The sequence below is a fragment of the Staurois parvus genome, unplaced genomic scaffold (assembly GCF_062004578.1).
Source record: "Staurois parvus isolate SC_StPar_1 unplaced genomic scaffold, SC_StPar_1.0 ptg001702l, whole genome shotgun sequence".
Classification (NCBI taxonomy): domain Eukaryota; kingdom Metazoa; phylum Chordata; class Amphibia; order Anura; family Ranidae; genus Staurois; species Staurois parvus.
The window spans coordinates 131,057-152,407 of NW_028319498.1; the positions used below are offsets into that span (position 1 = coordinate 131,057).

The 21,351-nt window shown below is 41.5% G+C and overlaps 1 protein-coding gene across 1 annotated transcript in view; it reads right to left on the reverse strand.

Annotated features, from left to right (window-relative positions):
- LOC149434698 (uncharacterized) overlaps positions 1-21,351 on the reverse strand; it is a 226,566-nt gene that overhangs the window by 74,012 nt on the left and 131,203 nt on the right. Inside the window, exons 55-65 of the mRNA XM_089663502.1 lie at positions 20,133-20,334; positions 19,431-19,546; positions 17,352-17,489; positions 14,249-14,441; positions 12,093-12,220; positions 9,273-9,401; positions 7,092-7,293; positions 6,512-6,639; positions 4,208-4,336; positions 2,086-2,281; positions 1,452-1,579 (exon numbers count right to left, since the gene is read on the reverse strand). Of these exons, the coding sequence (XP_089519628.1) occupies positions 1,452-1,579; positions 2,086-2,281; positions 4,208-4,336; positions 6,512-6,639; positions 7,092-7,293; positions 9,273-9,401; positions 12,093-12,220; positions 14,249-14,441; positions 17,352-17,489; positions 19,431-19,546; positions 20,133-20,334 (1,689 nt within the window). The remainder of the gene's footprint in view (positions 1-1,451; positions 1,580-2,085; positions 2,282-4,207; positions 4,337-6,511; positions 6,640-7,091; positions 7,294-9,272; positions 9,402-12,092; positions 12,221-14,248; positions 14,442-17,351; positions 17,490-19,430; positions 19,547-20,132; positions 20,335-21,351) is intronic.

The following is a 21,351-nucleotide window of genomic DNA, read 5'->3' on the forward strand; positions in this document are numbered from 1 at the left end:
AATTACAGTAATTAATTTCAGCTACAGTAATTTAAAATAAATTGTAGCTGAAAGTAAAAAAATCTCTCTAATTTAGACAGAGCTGGGGCTTTGGTATCTTTGGGCTTTGACTGTCCCCACATCTAAGCTGTAATTAGTCTCAGAGGACAAGCAGTGTCCTCCTCCACCATTTGTGGATGTCCTCTTTAGGGCTGATAGACATTACATGTCATTCAGCCCCTTCCTCTCAACCCCTTCCAAACTGCGGCCTAAGGGCCAGATGTGGCCCTTTGCTTGCTTTTATCTAGCCCTTGGGGCACTATTTCCCCCACTGTCAGCAACAGTGGGGAATAGTTCCTGTCATAATGGGGAACTAATCCTCTCACTGACACCAATGATGGAATCATTTTCCTTCCATTGATACCAATGATGGGGCACTATTCTTCCAATTGATACCAATGATGGGGCACTATTCCTCCCACTGACACCAATGATGGGGCACTATTCCTCCCACTGATACCAATGATAGGGCAATATTCTTCCAATTGATACCAATGATGGGGCACTATTCCTCCCACTGACACCAATGATGGGGCACTATTCCTCCCACTGACACCAGTGATGGGGCACTATTCCTCCCACTGACACCAGTGATGGGGCACTATTCCTCCCACTGACACCAATGATGGGGCACTATTCCTCTCACTGATACCAATGATGGGGCACTATTCCTCCCACTGACACCAATGATGGGGCACTATTCCTCCCACTGATACCAATTATGGGGCACTATTCCTCCCACTGACACTAGCAGTGGGGCATTGTTTCTCGCATTTCTACCAATGGAGGGGAACTGTTCTTTTAATTGCTACCAATCATGGGACACTAACTCTCCCACTAACACCAATGATGAGGCATTATTTCTCCCACTGACACTAATGTTGGGGCACTATTCCGACCATTGACAACAATGATGGGGCATGATTCCTCCCCTTAATGCAGCATTGTTTACTACCACTGATGCCAAAAAGTGTTTTTCCTCCACTGGCCACAGTCTGGGCCCCCTAAATTTTGAAGGACAGTAAACTGGCCCATTTTTCAAAAACGTTTGGAGACCCCTGCTCTAAGCCAAGGCTCTTACAGATCCATTCAGTGGGGGTACATCATTGCTATAACCCGAGCTAATTGAACAGAGCACTCATTTCATTAGGCAAATGGGAATCAATGTTGCAGTTAGGACCACCCATAACCATGGCCGTGCAGGAGAAGAATGAACCCAAATCATCACCAGACTGTCCAGAAGACTGATGGAATTAAGGTACATATTAAAGGAATTTTAAGGAAGGGGGTAGGAAAGGACTTGGGGCAGGAGGCTGCAATTGTTAGGATATAAGTGATAAACCATAGAATGTATAGCACAAATAGAAAATTTGAAAAATGTAAACTGTGAAAACAGTACATTAAGTGTATACCTGTTTCAAAAGTAGAAGTTGTTGAAACAGAACCAGAGAAACTGGTAAGAGTTGCTGTTGATTGATCTTCATTGACAGTGCCTGTGACTGGATCATAGTTGATACTGCTAAAGCCTACTACGTAGACCCTGAAAGCCAAGAGACCATTGCCCATCTTATTATTAGGAATAAATTATTTTAGAGCAAATGTAACAACTACACTAAAATTTCAGCATTTAACCACATATTTCACCATGCAGATTTCTTCAATGCCAACAAAACAGTTTTTCTTCTAGGAAAGCCATGTGGTCCCAGTCATCCCAGTGATGACTTCAAGATCAATGGCTTTGTTGACAAAGCCAACCCCAGCAAAAATAATTACCCCAATGCCAACCCTCTGATAAACAAAGCCATATGATCACCATGTTATCCCTGACTTGAGGATCACACGCTTATATCTTAAAATGTATTTAACCCAATTGTTGCTAAATTTTCACCAAAGTAAAAACTCACAATTTTGCTCATCGCTAGCAATATTTGAATCATTTCAAATCCTTTCACCTGCAGTTAATCTGACAGAGATTCAGCAACGTGATTCTTGATTTGTAAACTTTAGGGGTGTTTCCTTACATAATGTTCAAAGCAACTCCATTACCTGTAACGTAATGTGGGGTCCAATGGTCCATTGGCGTATCCCCTCGAAACAGTGCCATCTCCCACACTTATCTTATTCAATTGGTCAGCTTTCTGGATATTCTGCGGCTCAATGACAGAGGTCACATATGTCCTGGTCAACCCATTCTTGAAATCATTATATGTCTTTGCTAAAAACCCTTTAGTTGGTTTGTTGCCTAAAACAGAAAAAACAATGGGATAGCATGACAAATTACTAATGAAAATACCAACACCAAAATGATGTTTTCTATTTTTGGTAGATTGTGTCTTTCTTTTTCTTTCTTTCTTTCTTTCTTTCTATTTACAAAGTTACATAGTTTGTCTAGCTGAAAAAAGACAAAGTCCATCCAGTTCCACCATAGAAAAAAGATGTTTTCTATTTTTGGTAGATTGTCTTTCTTTCTTTCTTTCTATTTACCGTATTTTTCGCCATATAAGACGTTCCAGAATATAAGACGCACCCAATTTTAAAGGAGGAAAATCTAGAAAAAAAAGATTCTGAACCCAATACTGTAGTAAAATATTTTATATCAACTGTATAAAGTTAACAGCAGTTTAAGAACAATTTTATGCCAACCATGTAACATATTAAGAACTATCTTTACTCTCATTAACAGAGTCTTTTTGTTTAATACATCATCCACCATTGCCCCCACTCATCACTGTAAAGTCCACCATTGCCCCCCACTCGTCATCACCATCACTGTTCCAGTGCAACATTGCCCCCACATTAGTAATAATAGCCAGTAACATTGCCCCCACATTAGTAATAATAGCCAGTAACATTGCCCCCAACATAGTAATAATAGCCAGTAACATTGCCCCCACATTAGTAATAATAGCCAGTAACATTGCCCCCACATTAGTAATAATAGCCAGTAACATTGCCCCCACATTAGTAATAATAGCCAGTAACATTGCCCCCACATTAGTAATAATAGCCAGTAACATTGCCCCCAACATAGTAATAATAGCCAGTAACATTGCATTGCCCCGCTCCTCACCTGTTGTTGTAGATCCGCGCTATGGTAGGATCCACGAGCAGAGGGGGTGATGACGTCAGCGCGCACCGCCGGGTGTACTAAGATGGCCGACCGCCTAGAGATAGGCCAAAGCCGCGGCCTTTCCTACGGCCGTGGCCGCGCCTCACGGATTCTCTCTATTCGTCGTATAAGACGCACCAACTTTTCCCCCCCAGTTTTGGGGAAGAAAAAGTGCATCTTATACGGTAACTTTCTTTTTCTCTTATTTTAACTTGTTTCAGTTTTTTTAAACGGTATGCTAAATGTTTTACAATTCCTTGTAACACTATATTGTTTTTGTTTAAATAAGGCTATCAGTATTAGTTTACATTAGTTTGCATTATATACCCTAGATCTGCTTTCTACTTTGCTGGGCGTTCAAGTCAAACCAGGACTTTTAGTTTTACAGGTATAAAAAGAGATGTCCGATCCATTATGCTCCCCAATCCGCAGATCCAATCCATCCTGCGGGGATCGTCGGCATGCTACCTATACAGGGTGACACTGGACCCGCTCCACGAAAAGGTAAGTTGTAAAGAAAGCCTACGATCCCCGCAGGATGGATCGAATCCATCCTGCGGGGATCGTCAGCTTGCTTTACAACTTACTTTTTCGTGGACCGGGTCTGGTGTCACCCCGTGCGGTAGGTGTCACCCGGTGCAGCATGCACCCCCCGCACCTGCCTCGGGACGCCACTGTTCTACACTGTCTCATGAGAACACATGTACAGCGAAGGCTGTCAACCACTTGTTGTGTGCTGGAGAGGGGATAGGGCTGTCCCTTGGAATTCCCCAGTGTCGGGATTAATGAACAGAAGTGACTCATGCAGATAGCAGAGGGAGGAGAGAGCAGACAGAAATCATACTTGGTGCTTTAGCTTAAGGCAAGTACACACTATATAAGGATATGCTTTGTTCAGTTTTCATTACAGAGGTTTACAACCACTTTAATGCTCTAAAGTGTAAATCCGGTTCCCACTATAATACAGAAATCAAGCATTTAAAATGCATACTTTTCATTTGCTCAGTTTAACAGTTATGTTGCTATTTAATATATATCTGTTGATTGCACTGTTCCTACCATTGAAATCAGTTGTCATGATGATGGCATAAGCCACTATGGGTCCATATGAAGTGTCAAAACTTTGAAAAGTGACGTTCATAACATCCCCTGATGACGAGCGAACAATCTGCACACTGTCTGGTATCTCTGAAGGAAATGAAAAAATAATTCAGTATCAGTATAAAATCTCCATTTATAGGTAAAAATTGTGTATTACTCAATATACACTAACACTATAGGCTAAGGACATTCGACCTGCAGGAGAGAATATTGAGCTAGGTCTCAGTGCTGTGTACAATGGCCAAAATTGTGCAAATGGCCAAATGAATGGGTGTTCAGTCAAGTGCACCTCCAGCAGCGGTATGAAATTAAACGTTTAGCAGAGATATTATTACCACTGATAAATGTGACAGCTTCTCGGTAAGGGCTTCTTCTTGTTAGGGAGATGGCACCCAATTGTATTTTAACCAATGGCTCATCCCCACCCAGTGTAAAAAAATGGTGCAGGGTTCCCCCCAAAATTCATATCAGGCCCATCAGGTCTGGTATGGATTTTCAGAGGACCAAGTGCTAAAATCAGGAAAAAAATGTATGCACCCACTGTAACAGAACTGGACCCTGACTGCACTAGGGTATTTTCATTAGACTCCCGCTTCCCTGCTGAACTCAGATCCACGGATACCACCGCTGGCCATACAAGACGAGACAGCACCAGACTTGTATTAAGACAGGAAATGGACTGCTTTATTTTAACACAGACACAAGTTATATACACAGGGTGGGGAAATACATTTAGTAACAAGAGACACACAGCAGACACCCCCACCAAGCCAATACACAAACACCTACAACCCATAATAGTTTGCTCCCAAGCCAGACACACAATAGAATAATGGGACAACCACATGGCATTAAACAATGAACAACCCCCACCCCCCACCTATACCTGTCTACTCAATAGCAGGACATTTCACCCTGCACCCCTAACAGGCACAGGGTGACTTACACATAATAGGGATATGGGGAGCTGAGACAGGGGTCTCCCCACCTCTCCAAAGGGGGCTGTGTTCCATGGGCCCCCCACCCAAAGTCACTCCCGTCACACCTACCCCCTAAAAATCCATACCAGTACCTTAATCTGAGCTTGCAGACTGGCTGGCAAAGGAAGGTGGGGCAAGAGTGCACCCACTTTTCACACTTGGCCACAAGCCTTAAACATGGGGCATTCCTTTCCAGGGCTAACACCTTGTCTGCATGTTGATGAGGCAAGGGCCTGTTCCCCACAACCCTGGCTTGGTGGTTATGAGGGTCTACACCAGGGGTCTTATCGAAATCTGGAAGACCCTTTACCAATAGGGATAAACCATGAAACTGCCCCCCTTTGTGGATGAGTAGCCTACTCATTCACAGAAAAAGTAAATGGTAAAAATATAAATATAAACACAAGCCCTTTAATAAAAAAAACCCCAATAAAATGTCCCATGATGTACATCCACTGTCAATCGTGTTGTCCATTGATGTAGATCCATGTCAATAAAAATGCCTAATGCCCATCGACCTGCCAAAAGAATAAACACCACCCACTGAGATATATCTAGTCTGTCTGTTTGCTTCCCTCCGGCTGTCATCCATTCCTGGGGCAGGGTCTCTCAGGAGACATCACTGACCATGTACAGTATGAACATACTGGGCACTGATGTCACTTTGATCCCTGTGACATCATTGACCAAATATGGTCATGTCCATATATAGTCAAAGTCTTCACCCAGGCAACCCCACTCCTTTGCTTATACTGCAGTTGCGGGGATGAGGATATGTAATCTGGTGGTAGTCACAACTGGTTCAGACATGCTGGAAACCTCTGGGCTCCAACTGTCTCTACACTTAAACTGTAACTAGTTTCATAGGACAGGCTGGGTCCTCCTCTGCTATTTGTGGATGGCCACTTCAGGGCTGAAAGGCAGTGTTCTCCAACCTCTTTATTTAAGCCAACAGTATTGCAACATTAAGAAGAGCACACACATTGTTATGCAAGTACCAATCAGTGTACCTGTAAGGATTGACCATTGCCATGGCCAGAGAGGAGGAGAAAGGACCCAAACTATAACCAGACTGGCCAGAAGACAGATAAATAATGTACTTATTTAAGGCATTTCAAAAAATTAGGTGTGGAGGTTTAGGAAAGGGGGTAGGGGAGGATGGAGAGGCTAGAGGCTGCAGATGTTCTTTAAAATATAAATGATTAAATACAGAACCTATAGCAGAAATATAAAATGTGGAAATAATAAACTCTAAAGATATTACCATACATACATTATATACCTTTACTAGGTAGTCTAGTAGTTGAAGCAAAACCAGAGAAGCTGGTAACAGATGCTGTTGACTGATCTTCCTTGATAGTGTATGTGGCTGGATCAAAGTTTATAGCGGTAAATCCTACTATGTAGACCCTGAAAGTAAAGAAATTGACATCCATCTTTTTTATTTGCGAGACATGATTTTGCAGCAAACAACAATTTCAGAGGAATAAAAAAAAAAACCCATGGATTTGTTTTCCAGGAAAACCCTGTGATCACCATCCTAGAGCTGACATCGAGTTCAATGGTTTTGTTGAGAAACAAAGCCAACTTTAGACATAACGCTTTCCTTAATGTCAACTGTTAGAAAGACAAAGCCACGTGATCACCAAGATATCAATGACTTGACAATCACATGACTATGCTGTTAAATTTTTCAAGATTAGCCCAATTGTTTCTGAAATTTAAACAAAAATTGATCTTTTCAAATTCTTACACCACCAGTCGTTCTAACAGAGATTCAGTCTGGTGTTTGAACGATGTGATTCTGGATTTGTGAACATAAGGTTTGTTTCATCCCATTGAGGTCAAAACAACTCCATTACCTGTAGTTTAATGTGGGGTCCAATGGTCCATTGACGTACCCTCTTGAAACTGTGCCATCTCCCACATGGACACTTATCTGGTTCAATTGATCACTGCTGTGCAAGTTCTGCGGCTCAATGACAGAGGTCACATAAGTTCTGGTCAACCCATTCTTGAAATCACTATATGTCTTTGCTAAAGACTCTCTAGTTGGATTGTTGCCTGCAAGATAAAAAAAGAATGACCAATGGGAAAGCGCATGAAATGGTAAATGAAAATACTTCTTTCAACACCAAAATATTTTCTATATTTATTCGATTCGGCTTTTTATTTTATTTTTTAATTATTTTATTTTTAATATTTAATAATTACTTTTTTTTAAATTAATGCTTAATGTTTTAGGTGTCTTTGTAAAAACTTTTTTTTAATTTAAATAATGTTAGCAAAATGTGTTTCTAGTCATAATTTCTAATTACAGATGTACATGAAGGCAGAGACATGTTAGCTCATTACATTTACTGAATACGCTTTCTGCTCTGCAGCGTCAACATTGGTTGTGCTTTCTCTGATCATGGTTCTTCCTATGGGGGCACATCATCATTGGCTAGAGAAGAACGCTGCAGTGAGCATAGGCAAGTCATTATGTGGCACAGCCCACTGGAGCCCACCACCAGAGTAAGAAAGATTTCACCAGTAATATCACACAAACGGACCAAAGACCTATGGGAAAAATTAATATATGGTATGGGTCTGCTCCAAGGGGGCAGAGAGGGGGCAAACTGGAGTTTTACTCTACGGTAAACATTGGATATGTAATAATGGGTACAAAACATAATACAATTATATGCACCCACATGGCATAGGATGCCCTTTCTGCAGTGATTCCTCACTCTACAACTTCTGGGGAGTGGCCCCACTAACTGTCCAGAGATAGTAGAAGAGGAAACTCTAATAGGCTACATGGGGCCACGAAAGTTGGCCCATTCCACAAGAAACTGCAAATGTTGACTTGGAACATAATCCCTTAGCAGGGCATTGCCTTGGAGATAGGACTATGTGGGACTACAAGTTGAAGAGTGGAAACAGTGCTGCTGGGAGGTGGAAAATGACTGGAAACCCTGGACTAGGTGAAAGCCTTACAGTACATGTAGACCCGTAGGAAAAGGTCCATGCTGCTTGAAGCTGCTGGTGTGCTACTGGCGCTGCTGGTTTCCAGTGCTTCCCTCAGGTAATTGATCCAGACTGTTACACCTAACCAGAGACCATGGCTACCAGAGGGACCACCAGGCTTTCACAGAGGCCAGTGACCTGGAGGAGAGGAACCCAGTGAGCTGTTGAAGAGGACATTTGCACTCCCTGGAGACCTAAAATGGTAGCCTGAATATGAATCCACAGACCCAGATGTCCACAAGAGGAAGTAGGTACCTTTATGAGTGGTGAGAGGCTGCTGGCCACCATCTTTGCTACTCTTTAATTTAAAGACATCCCTTTTGGGACAAACCCATGGATTTGATTTACTCCCCTCTCTTTTGAGATTACAAAAACCCTCCAACGTAGTATTGGGCCCCAACACCAGCTGCCAACAGGTGAGAGTGGATAATGAGGGGTGTGTAATTTTCAGCCCCTACGTTTATACTGTATATCCTGTATTTAGGGCTCTTCCATAAGTCAGGGCCTAAGAGGTTCAGACTTTTCTCCCTTGAGCCAGGTTTTGGCTATCTTGTGAAATTGGGTTTGATAATATCTAATTAGTTAATTGCTATTTGACCAACTGTTAATTTGTTTTGTTTACCACTGTGTACAGATATTGCTTCCACTATTTACTGTGCTGGGTGTGCCACCCAAATGAACATCTTTTCCTCCAACCTTGGTGTGCCAGAAAGTGTGGTACTGATTGATGGTTGTTATCACCAGGGACCCCATTCATCCAGCTGGTCCTTCAGGGGTAGCTCTACATATATTATACTTTAAAATAAGTTGTTGTTAGTAATGCTCTGTGTGCTCTTTAGTGAATACAATCATCAAAAACTCAACATCCAGGACACAAGGTTCTGAACTTGTTATTTTTTGGGGAACAGGTTTATGGATGAATAGTGCAATGTACTGTAGAAGTCAAACATTCAAAATGCATACATTTCAATTTCCCAACTTCCCAGTTATGCTGCTAGTTAGCATAATATCATTAAGTTTGCTGTTCTTACCACTAAAATCAGTTGTCATGATGATGGCATAAGCCACTATGGGTCCATGTGGAGTGTCAACATTTTCAAAGGTGATGTTCATAGCATTCCCCAAAGATGAGCGAACAATCTGCACACTGCCTGGTGTCTCTGTAGGTCATGAAAATAGATCAGTATCACATCTCCATTTACAGGTAAAGGTAAAGTGTAAATGTGGGCTTAATAGAAACATGACAAGTACAATTCAGTCTTTCAATTATAATAGCATTGCAGATTTTTTTTTTAAACTTCCTTTGACTGGGTGACAAGGCCAATTGTTCTACAGTGAAATATCAGCAGAACAGTGAGGGGAAGGGGTGGGGGTAGTAATGACATCATTGACCATGGCCATGGCCACATAAGATCAATATAATTTCCCAAAAATGTCAGGTATCCATATATGGGCATCGATGTCACTGCTATCCCTGCCCCTTTGCTTGCATGGCCATGAAAACCAATATGTCACTGACAGCGCTGGTTGCTAGGGATTCAACAGTTGGAAACTCTTGCTGCATCTTTAGGAACTATTGACAGAGATAAGCTGCAATATATAGAAATGGTAGAAATATATGGATGTGGATGCCCACTTCAGAGTGGAAAAACATGCCACGTCAACCACTTCATCTGAATCAAGGCCGTCGTGGATCTGCCCCCTGGGGAGCATCATTACGATAGCCTAAGCTCACAGTACTACAACACTGAACAGAGAGCACATATCATTACCAAGTGCTGATCAGTGCTGTAGTAAGAATTGTCCATCACCATGGCCAGACAGCAGGAGAAAGGACCCAAGCCCCAGGATCCCAGGATTACCCAGAATATGAATGGATGTATTTAAGGTAGATATTTAGTGGAATTTTAATAAAAATAGGTGCTGGTGTGGGGGAAGGCATTAGAAGGGGTAGGGGAAAGACTGGGGGTCTGGAGGCTACAGATGATTTTTTAAATATAAGTGGTAAACTAAAGAATGTATAGCATAAATATAAAATGTGAAAAATGCAAATTATTATGTTTTATTTTCTCTCTTCATATACTGCACTTGTGTACTTTGCGCTTGTATTTCCTTGTCTATACTTCAGTACATTTATTGTATTATTTATCAGAAAACTTGTACGCTTTATTTTTTGTCGGTCAGTAATTTTGCTTATGACTGTTTCTCTGAGGTTGTCTATTCTATAATTTTCTTTGTAAAAGAAAATGTGAAAAATGTATAGTGTAACTACATTACAATACACCCTGTTCCAAATTATTATGCAAATTCTATTTAAGTGTCACAAAGATGAAATATTTTGTTTTTCAGTGTAACTCATGGATGGCATTGTGTGTCAGGGCTCTTTTGATCACTGAAAACAATCTCGGACACCTGTGATAATTAGATTGGCTGGTGAGCCCAATTTAAGGAAAAACTGCTAAAGGACGATGTTCCACATTATTAAGCAGAGCACCATTTTCAAGCAATATGGGGAAGAAAAAGGATCTCTCTGCTGTCGAAAAGAGTGAAATAGTTCGATGCCTTGGACGAGGTATGAAAACATTCGATATTTCAAGAAAACATAAGCGTGATCATCACACTATTAAGAGATTTGTGGCTGATTCAGAGCACAGACGGGTTGGTGCAGATAAAGGCACATTGAGGAAGATTTCTGCCAGATCCATGCATCGGATCAAGAGAGCAGCTGCTAAAATGCCATTACAAAGCAGCAAACAGATATTTGAAGCTGCTGGTGCCTCTGGAGTCCCACGGACATCAAGGTGTAGAGTCCTCCAGAGTCTTGCAACTGTACATAAACCTTCTATTCGGCCACCACTAACCAATGCTCACAAGCAGAAACGGCTGCATTGGGCAGAAAAATACATGAAGACTCATTTTCAAACAGTCCTGTTCACTGATGAGGGCCGTGCAACCCTGGATGGTCCAGATGGATGGAGTAGTGGATGGTTGGTGGACGGCCACCCTGTTCCAACAAGGCTGCGATGTCAGCAAGGCGGTGGTGGAGTCATGTTTTGGGCCGGAATCATGGGAACAGAGCGGGTTGGCCCCTTTAGAGCCCCCAAAGGTGTAAAGATGACCTCTGCAAAGTATGTGGAGTTTATGACTGACCACTTTCTTCCCTGGTACAGAAGGAAGAACTATGCTTTCCGTAATAAAATCATCTTCATGCATGACAATGCACCATCTCATGCTGCAAAGAATACCTCTGCATCAATGGCTGTTATGGGGATAAAAGAGAGAGATAGTCATGGTGTGGCCTCCATCCTCCCCTGACCTCAATCCTATTGAGAACCTTTGGAGCATCCTCAAGCAAAAGATCTATGAGGGTGGGAGGAAGTTTACATCCAAACAGCAGCTCTGGGAGGCTATTCTGACATCTTGCAAACAAATCCAAGCAGAAACTGTCCAAAAACTCCCAAGTTCAATGGATGCGAGACTTGTGATCTGCTATCAGATAAGGGCTCCTATGTTACAATGTAACGTGACCGCTTCAAATGTTTAAAAAGTTAAAATGTTGTTAAAAGTTTGATTTAAATAGCTTTTGATTTCAGTAAATATGCTGCAAACACAACAAATGACAATTTTCAGTTCTTTACAACCAATAAAGTGTTTTGAAACTTACTGTGCGGAATAATTTGGAACAAAAATCCTGTTATCATTAGGAGGTTTGTTCAATAAAATGTGTATTGTATTCTTAATAGTTGATAACATGAGAATTATGCTGACTGTTATTGACATCAATGATTTAGGTAAATGAGAAAAATATAATTTGCATAATAATTTGGAACACGGTGTATATATATATATACCTGTTTCAATAGTAGTAGTTGTTGAAACAGAACTGGAGACGCTGGTGACAGTTGCTGTTGACTGATCTTCCTTGATAGTGTCTATGGCTGGATCATAGTTTATGGTGGTAAAGCCAACTATGTAGACCCTGGAAGTCAAGAGATCAGTGTCCATCTTATTATTTGGGAGGAATGATTTGCAGCAAATGTAACAACTTCACTGACATTTCAGAGGAATACCAATAACACATTCTAGGAAAACCATATGTATACCAGTACGGACATCAAGATCAGTAGCTTTCTTGATAAACAAAACCAACCCTAAAATAACGCCTACTCTAATGTCCACCCATGTTATCAGTAGGGATGAGCGGAAGGGTGATTCTGAACACAAGTGACCCATTTGGCTGGAGCCATCATAAATAATATCTGTGTTACTTTCACTATCATACATGACAGCTTCCCACTGTCAATAGTTATTAAGAATGCTATAGTGTCCTTAATAACCAGGGACTTCACCAGCCCCATTCACTTACATGGCTGGGAATTCTGACCATGAAAGCAAAGGGGAAGGGAGAGTTAAAAGTAACTGATGTGGTGTTCCCTAATAATTCATAGCAGAGTCTTCAGGTCAAGAAGGACCACACAAAAAAAAAAACGAAATAAAATAATGTGAGGTAACCCCAAATTCTGATGTTCCTCTAGAAATCCTTACCTTTTCCGAGCAACCTGGTGGCCAGAAAAGGAGAGGGATGAGCATGCATCCCAGTGACATTATTGACCAAGTATGGACATGTCCATATTTGGTCAATGATGTCATCTGGGAAACCCCACCCCTTTGTATTTATTAGCTAACATGCACCTGAGCTATCATTCAGCTGGAGTGAAGCTGCAGGACAGGACGTGTGTCCTTGGGTGGCAAATTTTTTTTGGTGGGTTGGGGCATTGGAAGTCATGATCTACATCAATGGATAGATAAACATCATGGCACCTATTTGTTTATGGATTTGTCAAAAGCTCTTTTTACTGTTTACATTTTTTCTTTACCATACTGTTATTTACCCCATACTCATTCAGATAGGAGGAGGCTGGTATCTTGGAGCCCCCTTATTGTTAAAGGAAGTCCTCTACCAACAGATCCCTACAACCACTATCCCAGGGTTGTGTGAAAGAAGCCCTTGTCCTCTTCAATATGGGAACAAGGTGCTTTGCCAAGGGGATCTCCCCTTGGCAAGGTATCCCTCCACGTTGAGAGCATGTGACCTAGTGAGGTTTATGAGGTGGGCTGCACGCTTGTCTTTCCCTTTCCATGCCTCCTAGGCAGTATGCTCAGATAATGGTCGGGTATAGATGGGGTGTCAACACTTTTGTCTTGGTTTCTGCATTGGGTCCCCCCATAAAATCCATACCAGACCCAGTGCTACTATAATAGGTTGTATAAATCGCACAGATGTACCAATTCACAGGCAGGGTCATGGCATCCCCAGGCATGTTATTTAATGGAGTTGTAAATTTTAATATATAAATTATCCATTAATAAAATCACTGCTACCAGCCAAATGACATTTTAAACATTTATTTTTGCTTTGGTACTTGTTCCGCAGGGCAGTGCTCAGTCCCCCATGCCATTTGCTTGACAATCCCCCACTGACATCAATTGGTTTCAGCACCTTGAATTTTTAATTACTTTGCCTAACCCTTCAACAATCGAACCCAGGTGTACTCAGCTCATCATTAGTTATCACTGACCTGAAGATCACATGTCTATCCTGCCAAATATTGCTGAAATAACCCAATTGTTGCTGAAATGTCACTAACGTGAACAGGGGCGGACTGACCATTTGGAAACTCGGGCACCGCCCGAGGGCCCGGGGTCAGTAGGGGGCCCCATGAGATGCCCCTGGTACCTTTTTCATAGACTTTTTTGAGTTTGGGCAAGGACACAGGGGCCCCATGATCCCCTATCGCCCGGGGGCCCCATGATTTGTCAGTCCGCCCCTGAATGTGAATATCCCTAATGCCCTTTACTAGTTAAAAATCTCTATTTGGATTTTTTCAAATCCTTCCAACGGCCAGTCAATATAACAGAGATTCGGTCTAGTCTCCAAGCAATGTGATTTAATTTTTGTAAACACAAGTTGTATTTCATTACATGGCATTCAAAGCAACTCCATTACCTGTAGTTTAATGTGGGGTCCAATGGTCCATTGATGTATCCCTTTGATGCAGTGCCATCTCCCACATGGAAACTTAGCTCATTCGTGTAGCCAGCTTTCAGTCGCTCAATGACAGAGGTCACGTAAGTCCTGGTCAACCCATTCCTGAAATCATTGTATGTTTTTCCTAAAGACCCTTTAGTTGGTTTGTTTTCTGTAAGATAAATTAAACGAATAACCAATGGAATAGCATGACAAATGAAAATACTTTCAACACTTTCTGTATTTCATAGAAATACTTACTTTTTCTTAAAAAAAATCATTATTTTCATTTTACATGTATCTTTTTTTTTCAAATTGAATGCTTAATATTTTACATTTCCCTGCAAACATTTTTTTGTTTAAATAATGATTTAAAGATGTGTTTCTAGGCATAATTCGTAACTCGAAATGTACTTTAGTCTACATTCTCGGTGGACCACTCAGTCTTTTTCTCGCATCACTTTTCTATGTTTCTATTAAGGAAGCCATGTTAGCTCAATAGGTATTCGGTTTCTACTTTCAACTTTGCAGTGTCACACAATGGTTGGGCTTTATTGATCCTTCTCTAATCCATTAGTTGACCAGCTCATTGTAACCAATGCACTGCTTTTCTGCCCAATATTGCATTGCAACAACAATTAAAGGGTAAGTTCACCTTTCCACAAAAAATAATAAATGCACATTTTTTTGCAGGTAAAAAAATGCGCATTTATTATTTTTTGTGCTAGGAGCCTATAAAGCATTGCACCAGCGATCAGTAGATTGCTGATGCCATGCAGGTCTCCTACAGACCGTCAATGTATCTGTGTGCCCATATATCCCGTACGGGAAAGCCGATACTTGCTGACAGGAAGACTCAATGAACTACCACAGTGCTCACAGTGCCATGGTAGTTCATTGAGGACTACAAGCTGACAACCACTAAGGTTTTTGAAAGGTGACAGCTAGAACGGGGAACTATCTGTCACACTGAGGAGGGGGAGGGCTTTAGGATTGGGAACATGTTACATGTTCCACCCTAAAAACAGTTGGTTCCCCTGTTCCCCAGCAGGATTTTTTTTCAGCGGGAGCACGGGGGAATGCAGTTCTGGCACCTCCAGCCTTTAATATAGTATATAATTACAAGGGGTGCTGGAGGGTCTATTGATGCTGGCTGCTGGGGGATCTATTGTTAATGGAGAGGAGCTATTTTTGGGTCTATTGTTACTGGGGAAGTTTATTTCTGCTGGTGGATCTAATGCCGCTGGGATGGGTCTTATGTAGCTGGGAGTTAAGTCATTGCTGGGAGGCATCTACTGTTTCAGGAGGGGTCTATTGTTGCTGGAGGATTTATTGTTGCTGGCTGTTGGGAGTCAATTGTCACTAACTACAGGGGATCTTTTTTGCTGCCTTTCTTGTTCACAGTAGCAAATTCCATGCAAACCCACCACAAAATGATACTTGGCTCTGTATTCTCTAAAAGGAGCTGTACTGGGAGGGGGATAGGGGGTGGAACCAAGGAACGGTCCTCAGAGGTGGGTAGGGGGTCAACACACAGGGTGACTCAGATGGGGGGAGTTCCTGCACTTATTCTCTGAGAAAAAGAGTCCTGTTCCAAAAGGTGAACTTATCTTTGAAAATGTGCAAGACTAGCTGGTTTAAATTACATCGTACGTAGTGAACATTCTGTAACTGCTCTTTTGGTCTAGGGTCCATTTGACATCCTTTCCACTTTAGGGCTGTGAAGAGGTTACCAATTTAGTGTAAGTCCTTTTTTTAGATCTTACCCTCAGATGACACCATCTATGTGCCATTGAAGCCACTTCCTCTTAGACAAGGTTGTCATGGACCCTCCCCCTGGGGGCACATCATTGTGAACTCACAGATTGCAGAGAGCAACTGCTCTTTTGGTCTAGGATCCCTTTGACATCCTTTCCACTTTAGGGCTATGAAGAGGTTGCCAATTTAGTGTAAGTCCTATTTTTAGATCTTACCCCCAGATGACGCCATCTGTGTGCCATTCAAGCCACTTTCTCTTAGGAAAGGTTGTCATGGACCCTCCCCCTGGGGGCACATCATTGTGAACTCACAGATTGCAGAGAGCAACTGCTCTTTTGGTCTAGGATCCCTTTGACATTCCACTTTAGGGCTATGAAGAGGTTGCCAATTTAGTGTGAGTCCTATTTTTAGATCTTACCCCCAGATGACGCCATCTGTGTGCCATTCAAGCCACTTTCTCTTAGGAAAGGTTGTCATGGACCCTCCCCCTGGGGGCACATCATCGTGAACTCACAGACTGCAGCGACATATCATTAGGTGGCACTGGCCACAGCTCCCCACTGCCAGAGTCATAAGAAGAGGACCAACAATATCACACAACTGAAACAAAGACCAATGGGAAATATGGGGGTGCTCCAAAGGGGGCAGAGAAAGGGAAACCTGGAGTTTCACTATATGATAAACATTTGATATGTAAAAATATGTACTGACTGCATTATTATTACACCTTCGCACAGGTTATTCTTTGTAGGGCTGAAGTGTGCTCTTACTATTGAATACAATTAATTTTATACAATTGTTACATAGTTACATAGTTAGTCTGGCTGAAAAAAGACAAAAGTCCATCCAGTTCAACCATAGAAAAAAAAAAAAAAAAGTTATAATCCTACACCCACAGTTGATCCAGAGGAAGGCAAAAAAAACCCAGCAAAGAATGAGCCAATTTGCTCCTGCAGGGGAAAAAATTCCTTCCTGATCCCCCGAGAGGCAATCGGATATTCCCTGGATCAACTTTACCTATAAATGTTATATCCAGTTATATTCTGTGTATCCAAGAAAGAATCCAGGACTTTCCTACAGCAATCCACTGAGCTGGTCACAACCAACTCTGGAGGGAGTCTATTCAACATTTTCACAGCTCTTACTGTAAAATTGTATAGAATTATTATTTTTAATAGGCTTTCATGGCTGGTTGCACAATGCTATATTTAGAAGTCAAATTTAAAATACAAAAATACATTTACAATGTATACATAATGCATTTTGCTCAGTTTCACAGGTATGCTGCTATTAATGATAATTCTATTAAGTTTGCTGTTCCTACCACTTAAATCAGTTGTCATGATGATGGCATAAGCCATTGTGGGTCCATATGGAGTGTCAAAACTTTGGAAGGTGATGTCCATAGCATCTCCCGAGGATGAGCGAACAACCTGGACACCGCCTGGTATCTCTACAGGACCTGAAAAATAATTCAGAATCATTATTCTCATTATCTCAATTTATAGATAAGTTAACCACTTGACCTCCGGAAGATTTCCCCCCCTTCCTGACCAGACCATTTTTTGCAATACGGTGCTGCGTTACTGCATTTGATCACCAGTGGGAGTTTTTTTTGCACTATAAACAAAAAAGACTGATAATTAAAAAAAAAAAACAAAACAATATTTTTTTACTTTCTGCTATGAAACTTATCCAATAAAAAAATAAAATGTCTTCATAAATTTAGGCCAATATGTATTCTTCTACATGTTTTTGGTAAAAAAAAATCCCAATAAATGTATATTGAATGATTTGGGCAAAAGTTATAGTGTCTACAAACTATGGGATATATACTGGAATTTTTGTTTATTTATTTTATACTAGTAATGGCGGCGATATGCCACTTACAGCAGGACTGTAATACTGCGGTGGACAACATGACACTAACTGACACTTTGTGGGAACCAGTGACACTAATACAGTGATCAGCGCTAAAAATATACACTGTCGCTGTATTAATGACACTAGCTGGGAAGGGGTTAAACATTTAGGGTGACGAAAGGGTTAACTGTATGCCTTACCAGTGTTATATGTGTACTATATGGTGTTTTTACTAAGGGACATGCTAGATTTTATTCCCTGCTTTGCAGGGAAAAAAAATCCAGCACACCGCCACTGACAGGACACAGCTCTGTCTTGTTTACATAGGCAGAGCTGTGTGCTGTCTCTCTCCTCGATGATCAACGGGTTCTGGTGGTCATCCATTGATCGGCTTCGGCTGTGATTAATCACAACAGAAGTGGCGCGCATGCGCACCCTACCAGGAATTGCAGGAAGTATATGTCCACAGCATCCACCCTGCAGCGGTAAAGCTGCTATGTAAGCTAACTTTTTAAAAAAGGCATAAAAGGTACATTCTGTCACCAATGGTAAAATTGCAGATTTTGCTTTTCTACGTCTCAATTGTAACATATTATTACTTGCTGCTGCCAGTAGATCCCTTATTTTTTTCAACTTTCTTTTAAAGGGTAATAAGCCTACAGTGAAATCTTGCAGAAGCATTGTCTAGAGGAGAGGGTAATTTTATATGGACATGGAGCTTTAAATGGACCTAGAGTTAGCAACAAACAAATTAAAGCCCAAATCCAACTAATATTTTTAACATAATAAAATAATACAGTATATAGCTGATTTAGACAGATCTGATGTCAGAGTTGCTCAGGTATCCTCAGGCTCAGGGGCGGACTGACCATTTGGAAACTCAGGCACTGCCTGAGGGCCTGGGGTCAGTAGGGAGCCCCATGAGATGCCTCTGGTACCTTTTTCATAGGCTTTTTTGAGTTTGGGCAAGGACACGGGGGCCCCATGATCCCCTATTGCCCGGGGGCCCCATGAGTTGTCAGTCCGCCCCTGCTCAGGCTCCAACTGTCTTCAATGTTAATCTGTAATTAGTCCCAGAGGACAGGCTGTGTCCTCCTCCACCATTTGTGGATGCCCACTTCAAGGCTGGATGAAAGGCCACATTATTCAACCATTTACCGCTGAGCCATAGCTGGTATGGATCCACCCATGAGGGTGCATCATTACAACAGCCCAAATTCATGTTACTGCAACACTTAACAAAGCACACACACAACTATACATTATATTATGCCAGTCAGTGCTGATATAAGGACCTCCTTCACCATGGCTGGACAAGAGGAGAAAGACCCAAAGCCAGACTGGAAGGAAGTAGGGTACATTTTTAGGGAATTTTATTTTATAACAAGGTGCAGGTACAGGGGGAAGAGTTTCGGGAAGGACTTGGGGAGCTGAAGGCTGCAGATGTTGTTTAAGATATAAGTAATAAACTAAAGAAAGTATAGCACAAATATAACTTTTTAAAAATGATAACTGTGAATTCATTACAATACATTAATACCTGTTATAAAAGAGGATGTGGTTGAGAAGCTGGTAACAGCTGCTGTTGACTGATCTTCATTGATGGTGTCTGTGGCTGGGTCATAGTTTGTATCGGTAAAGCCAACTATGTAGACCCTGAAAGTCAAGAGATCAACATCCATCTTATTATTTGGGAGAAATGATTTTGCAGAAAATACAACAATTTCGCTGAAATTTTATCAATATTAATCTCATAATTCACCATGCAGACAGCTTAGAGCCGGGGTGTCAAACTGGTGGACCTCCAGCTGTTGCGAATTTACAAGTGCCATCATGCCTCTGCCTTTGGGAGTCATGCTTGTAACTGTCAATCTTGCAATGCCTCATGGGACTTGTAGTTTGGCAACAGCTGGAAGGCCGCCAGTTTGACACCCATGGTTTAGAGGAATACAGAAAAAAAAAACCATGGATTTGTTTTTTGGGAAAGCCATGTGATCACCATCCAAGTGCTGACATCAAGATCAATGGCTTTGTTGATAAACAAAGCCAAACCTACACAAAATAGTTACTCTAGTGTCAACCATTTAATAAAAAAGCCACAAAATCACCATGTTATCATTGACTTGAGGATCATGTTGTAAAATTTTGCTAAAATAACCCAATTACTGCTGATTTTTCACCAAAGTGAAAATTTACACTTACAGCATATCTTGTTAGATGGATGTTGAAGCTATGCCATTACCTGTAGTGAAATGTGGGGTCCAATGGTCCATTGAAGTATCCCCTTGAAACAGTGCCATCTCCAACACGTAGACTTATCTGATTTGATTGGTCAGTGTTCTGGATATTCTTCGGCTCAATGACAGATGTCACATAAGTCCTGGTCAACCCATACCTGAAATCATTATATGTCTTTGCTAAAGACCCCTTAGTTGGTTTGTTGGCTGTAAAATAAAAAGAATGACCAATGGGATTACAAGACACCAATGAAAATACTTTCAACACCAATGATAAGTTCCATCTCATATAATTTTTTTCCTTTTAGAAAAAAAAACATTTTCCTTTTTTATTATTTTCCTTTTTAATCTTAGTCTTTTTAATAACAATGTCCAATATTTGAGGGTCCCCCTGTGAAAAAGGATTTTTGATAATGTTACCAATATGTGTTTTCTAGTCATAATTAGAAAACCATTTTAGTTCCTTACATAGTCTGGATGTGTGATCAGACACAGCAGTCACAGATTGCACTACTGCGAACCCCCAAGATTGCGCATGAGGCACGCTTCTGGTAGGACATATTGGTACATAATATATACAGTAACATCCTCCACGATGCATCGCAATCCCATCAAATAATGTGACAGTCCTTAGTTCAAAAAAATATAATAGTCCTTCAATATCCAATATAGCTGTGTTTCCTCCACCACCGTGATGTGATTTATCTTTTCGTTCCTCTTTTCTCAAGCTCTGTGACACATGCAGGGGCGGACTGACCATTTGGAAACTTGGGCACTGCCCGAGGGCCCGGGGTCAGTAGGGGGCCCCATAAGATGCCCCTGGTACCTTTTTCATAGGCTTTTTTGAGTTTGGGCAAGGACACAGGGGCCCCATGATCCCCTATTGCCCCATGAGTTGTCAGTCCGCCCCTGGACACATGCAAACACCCAGTGATAATATGTGCTCACCTTGTGCAATGAACCTCAATACAGATCAAGGTCATAACACACTTGTTGCCCCACCTTGGGCATATGTGGCATCAGCTATTCCTCTTGCACCTTCCTCCTCAGTATTCTGTACGTGTTACGCTCCTGTATCAGAGCTTCTTCAGCTAAGGAAGCTCTGGTACAGGAGCGTAACGCGTACAGGTTTTGGAGCTGCACTGTGGGAATGAGAACACTGTCTGTACTAATCACTACGATCCCTGTTCATGCTGAGATACATAGCACTGTGGGTGCTTTTTT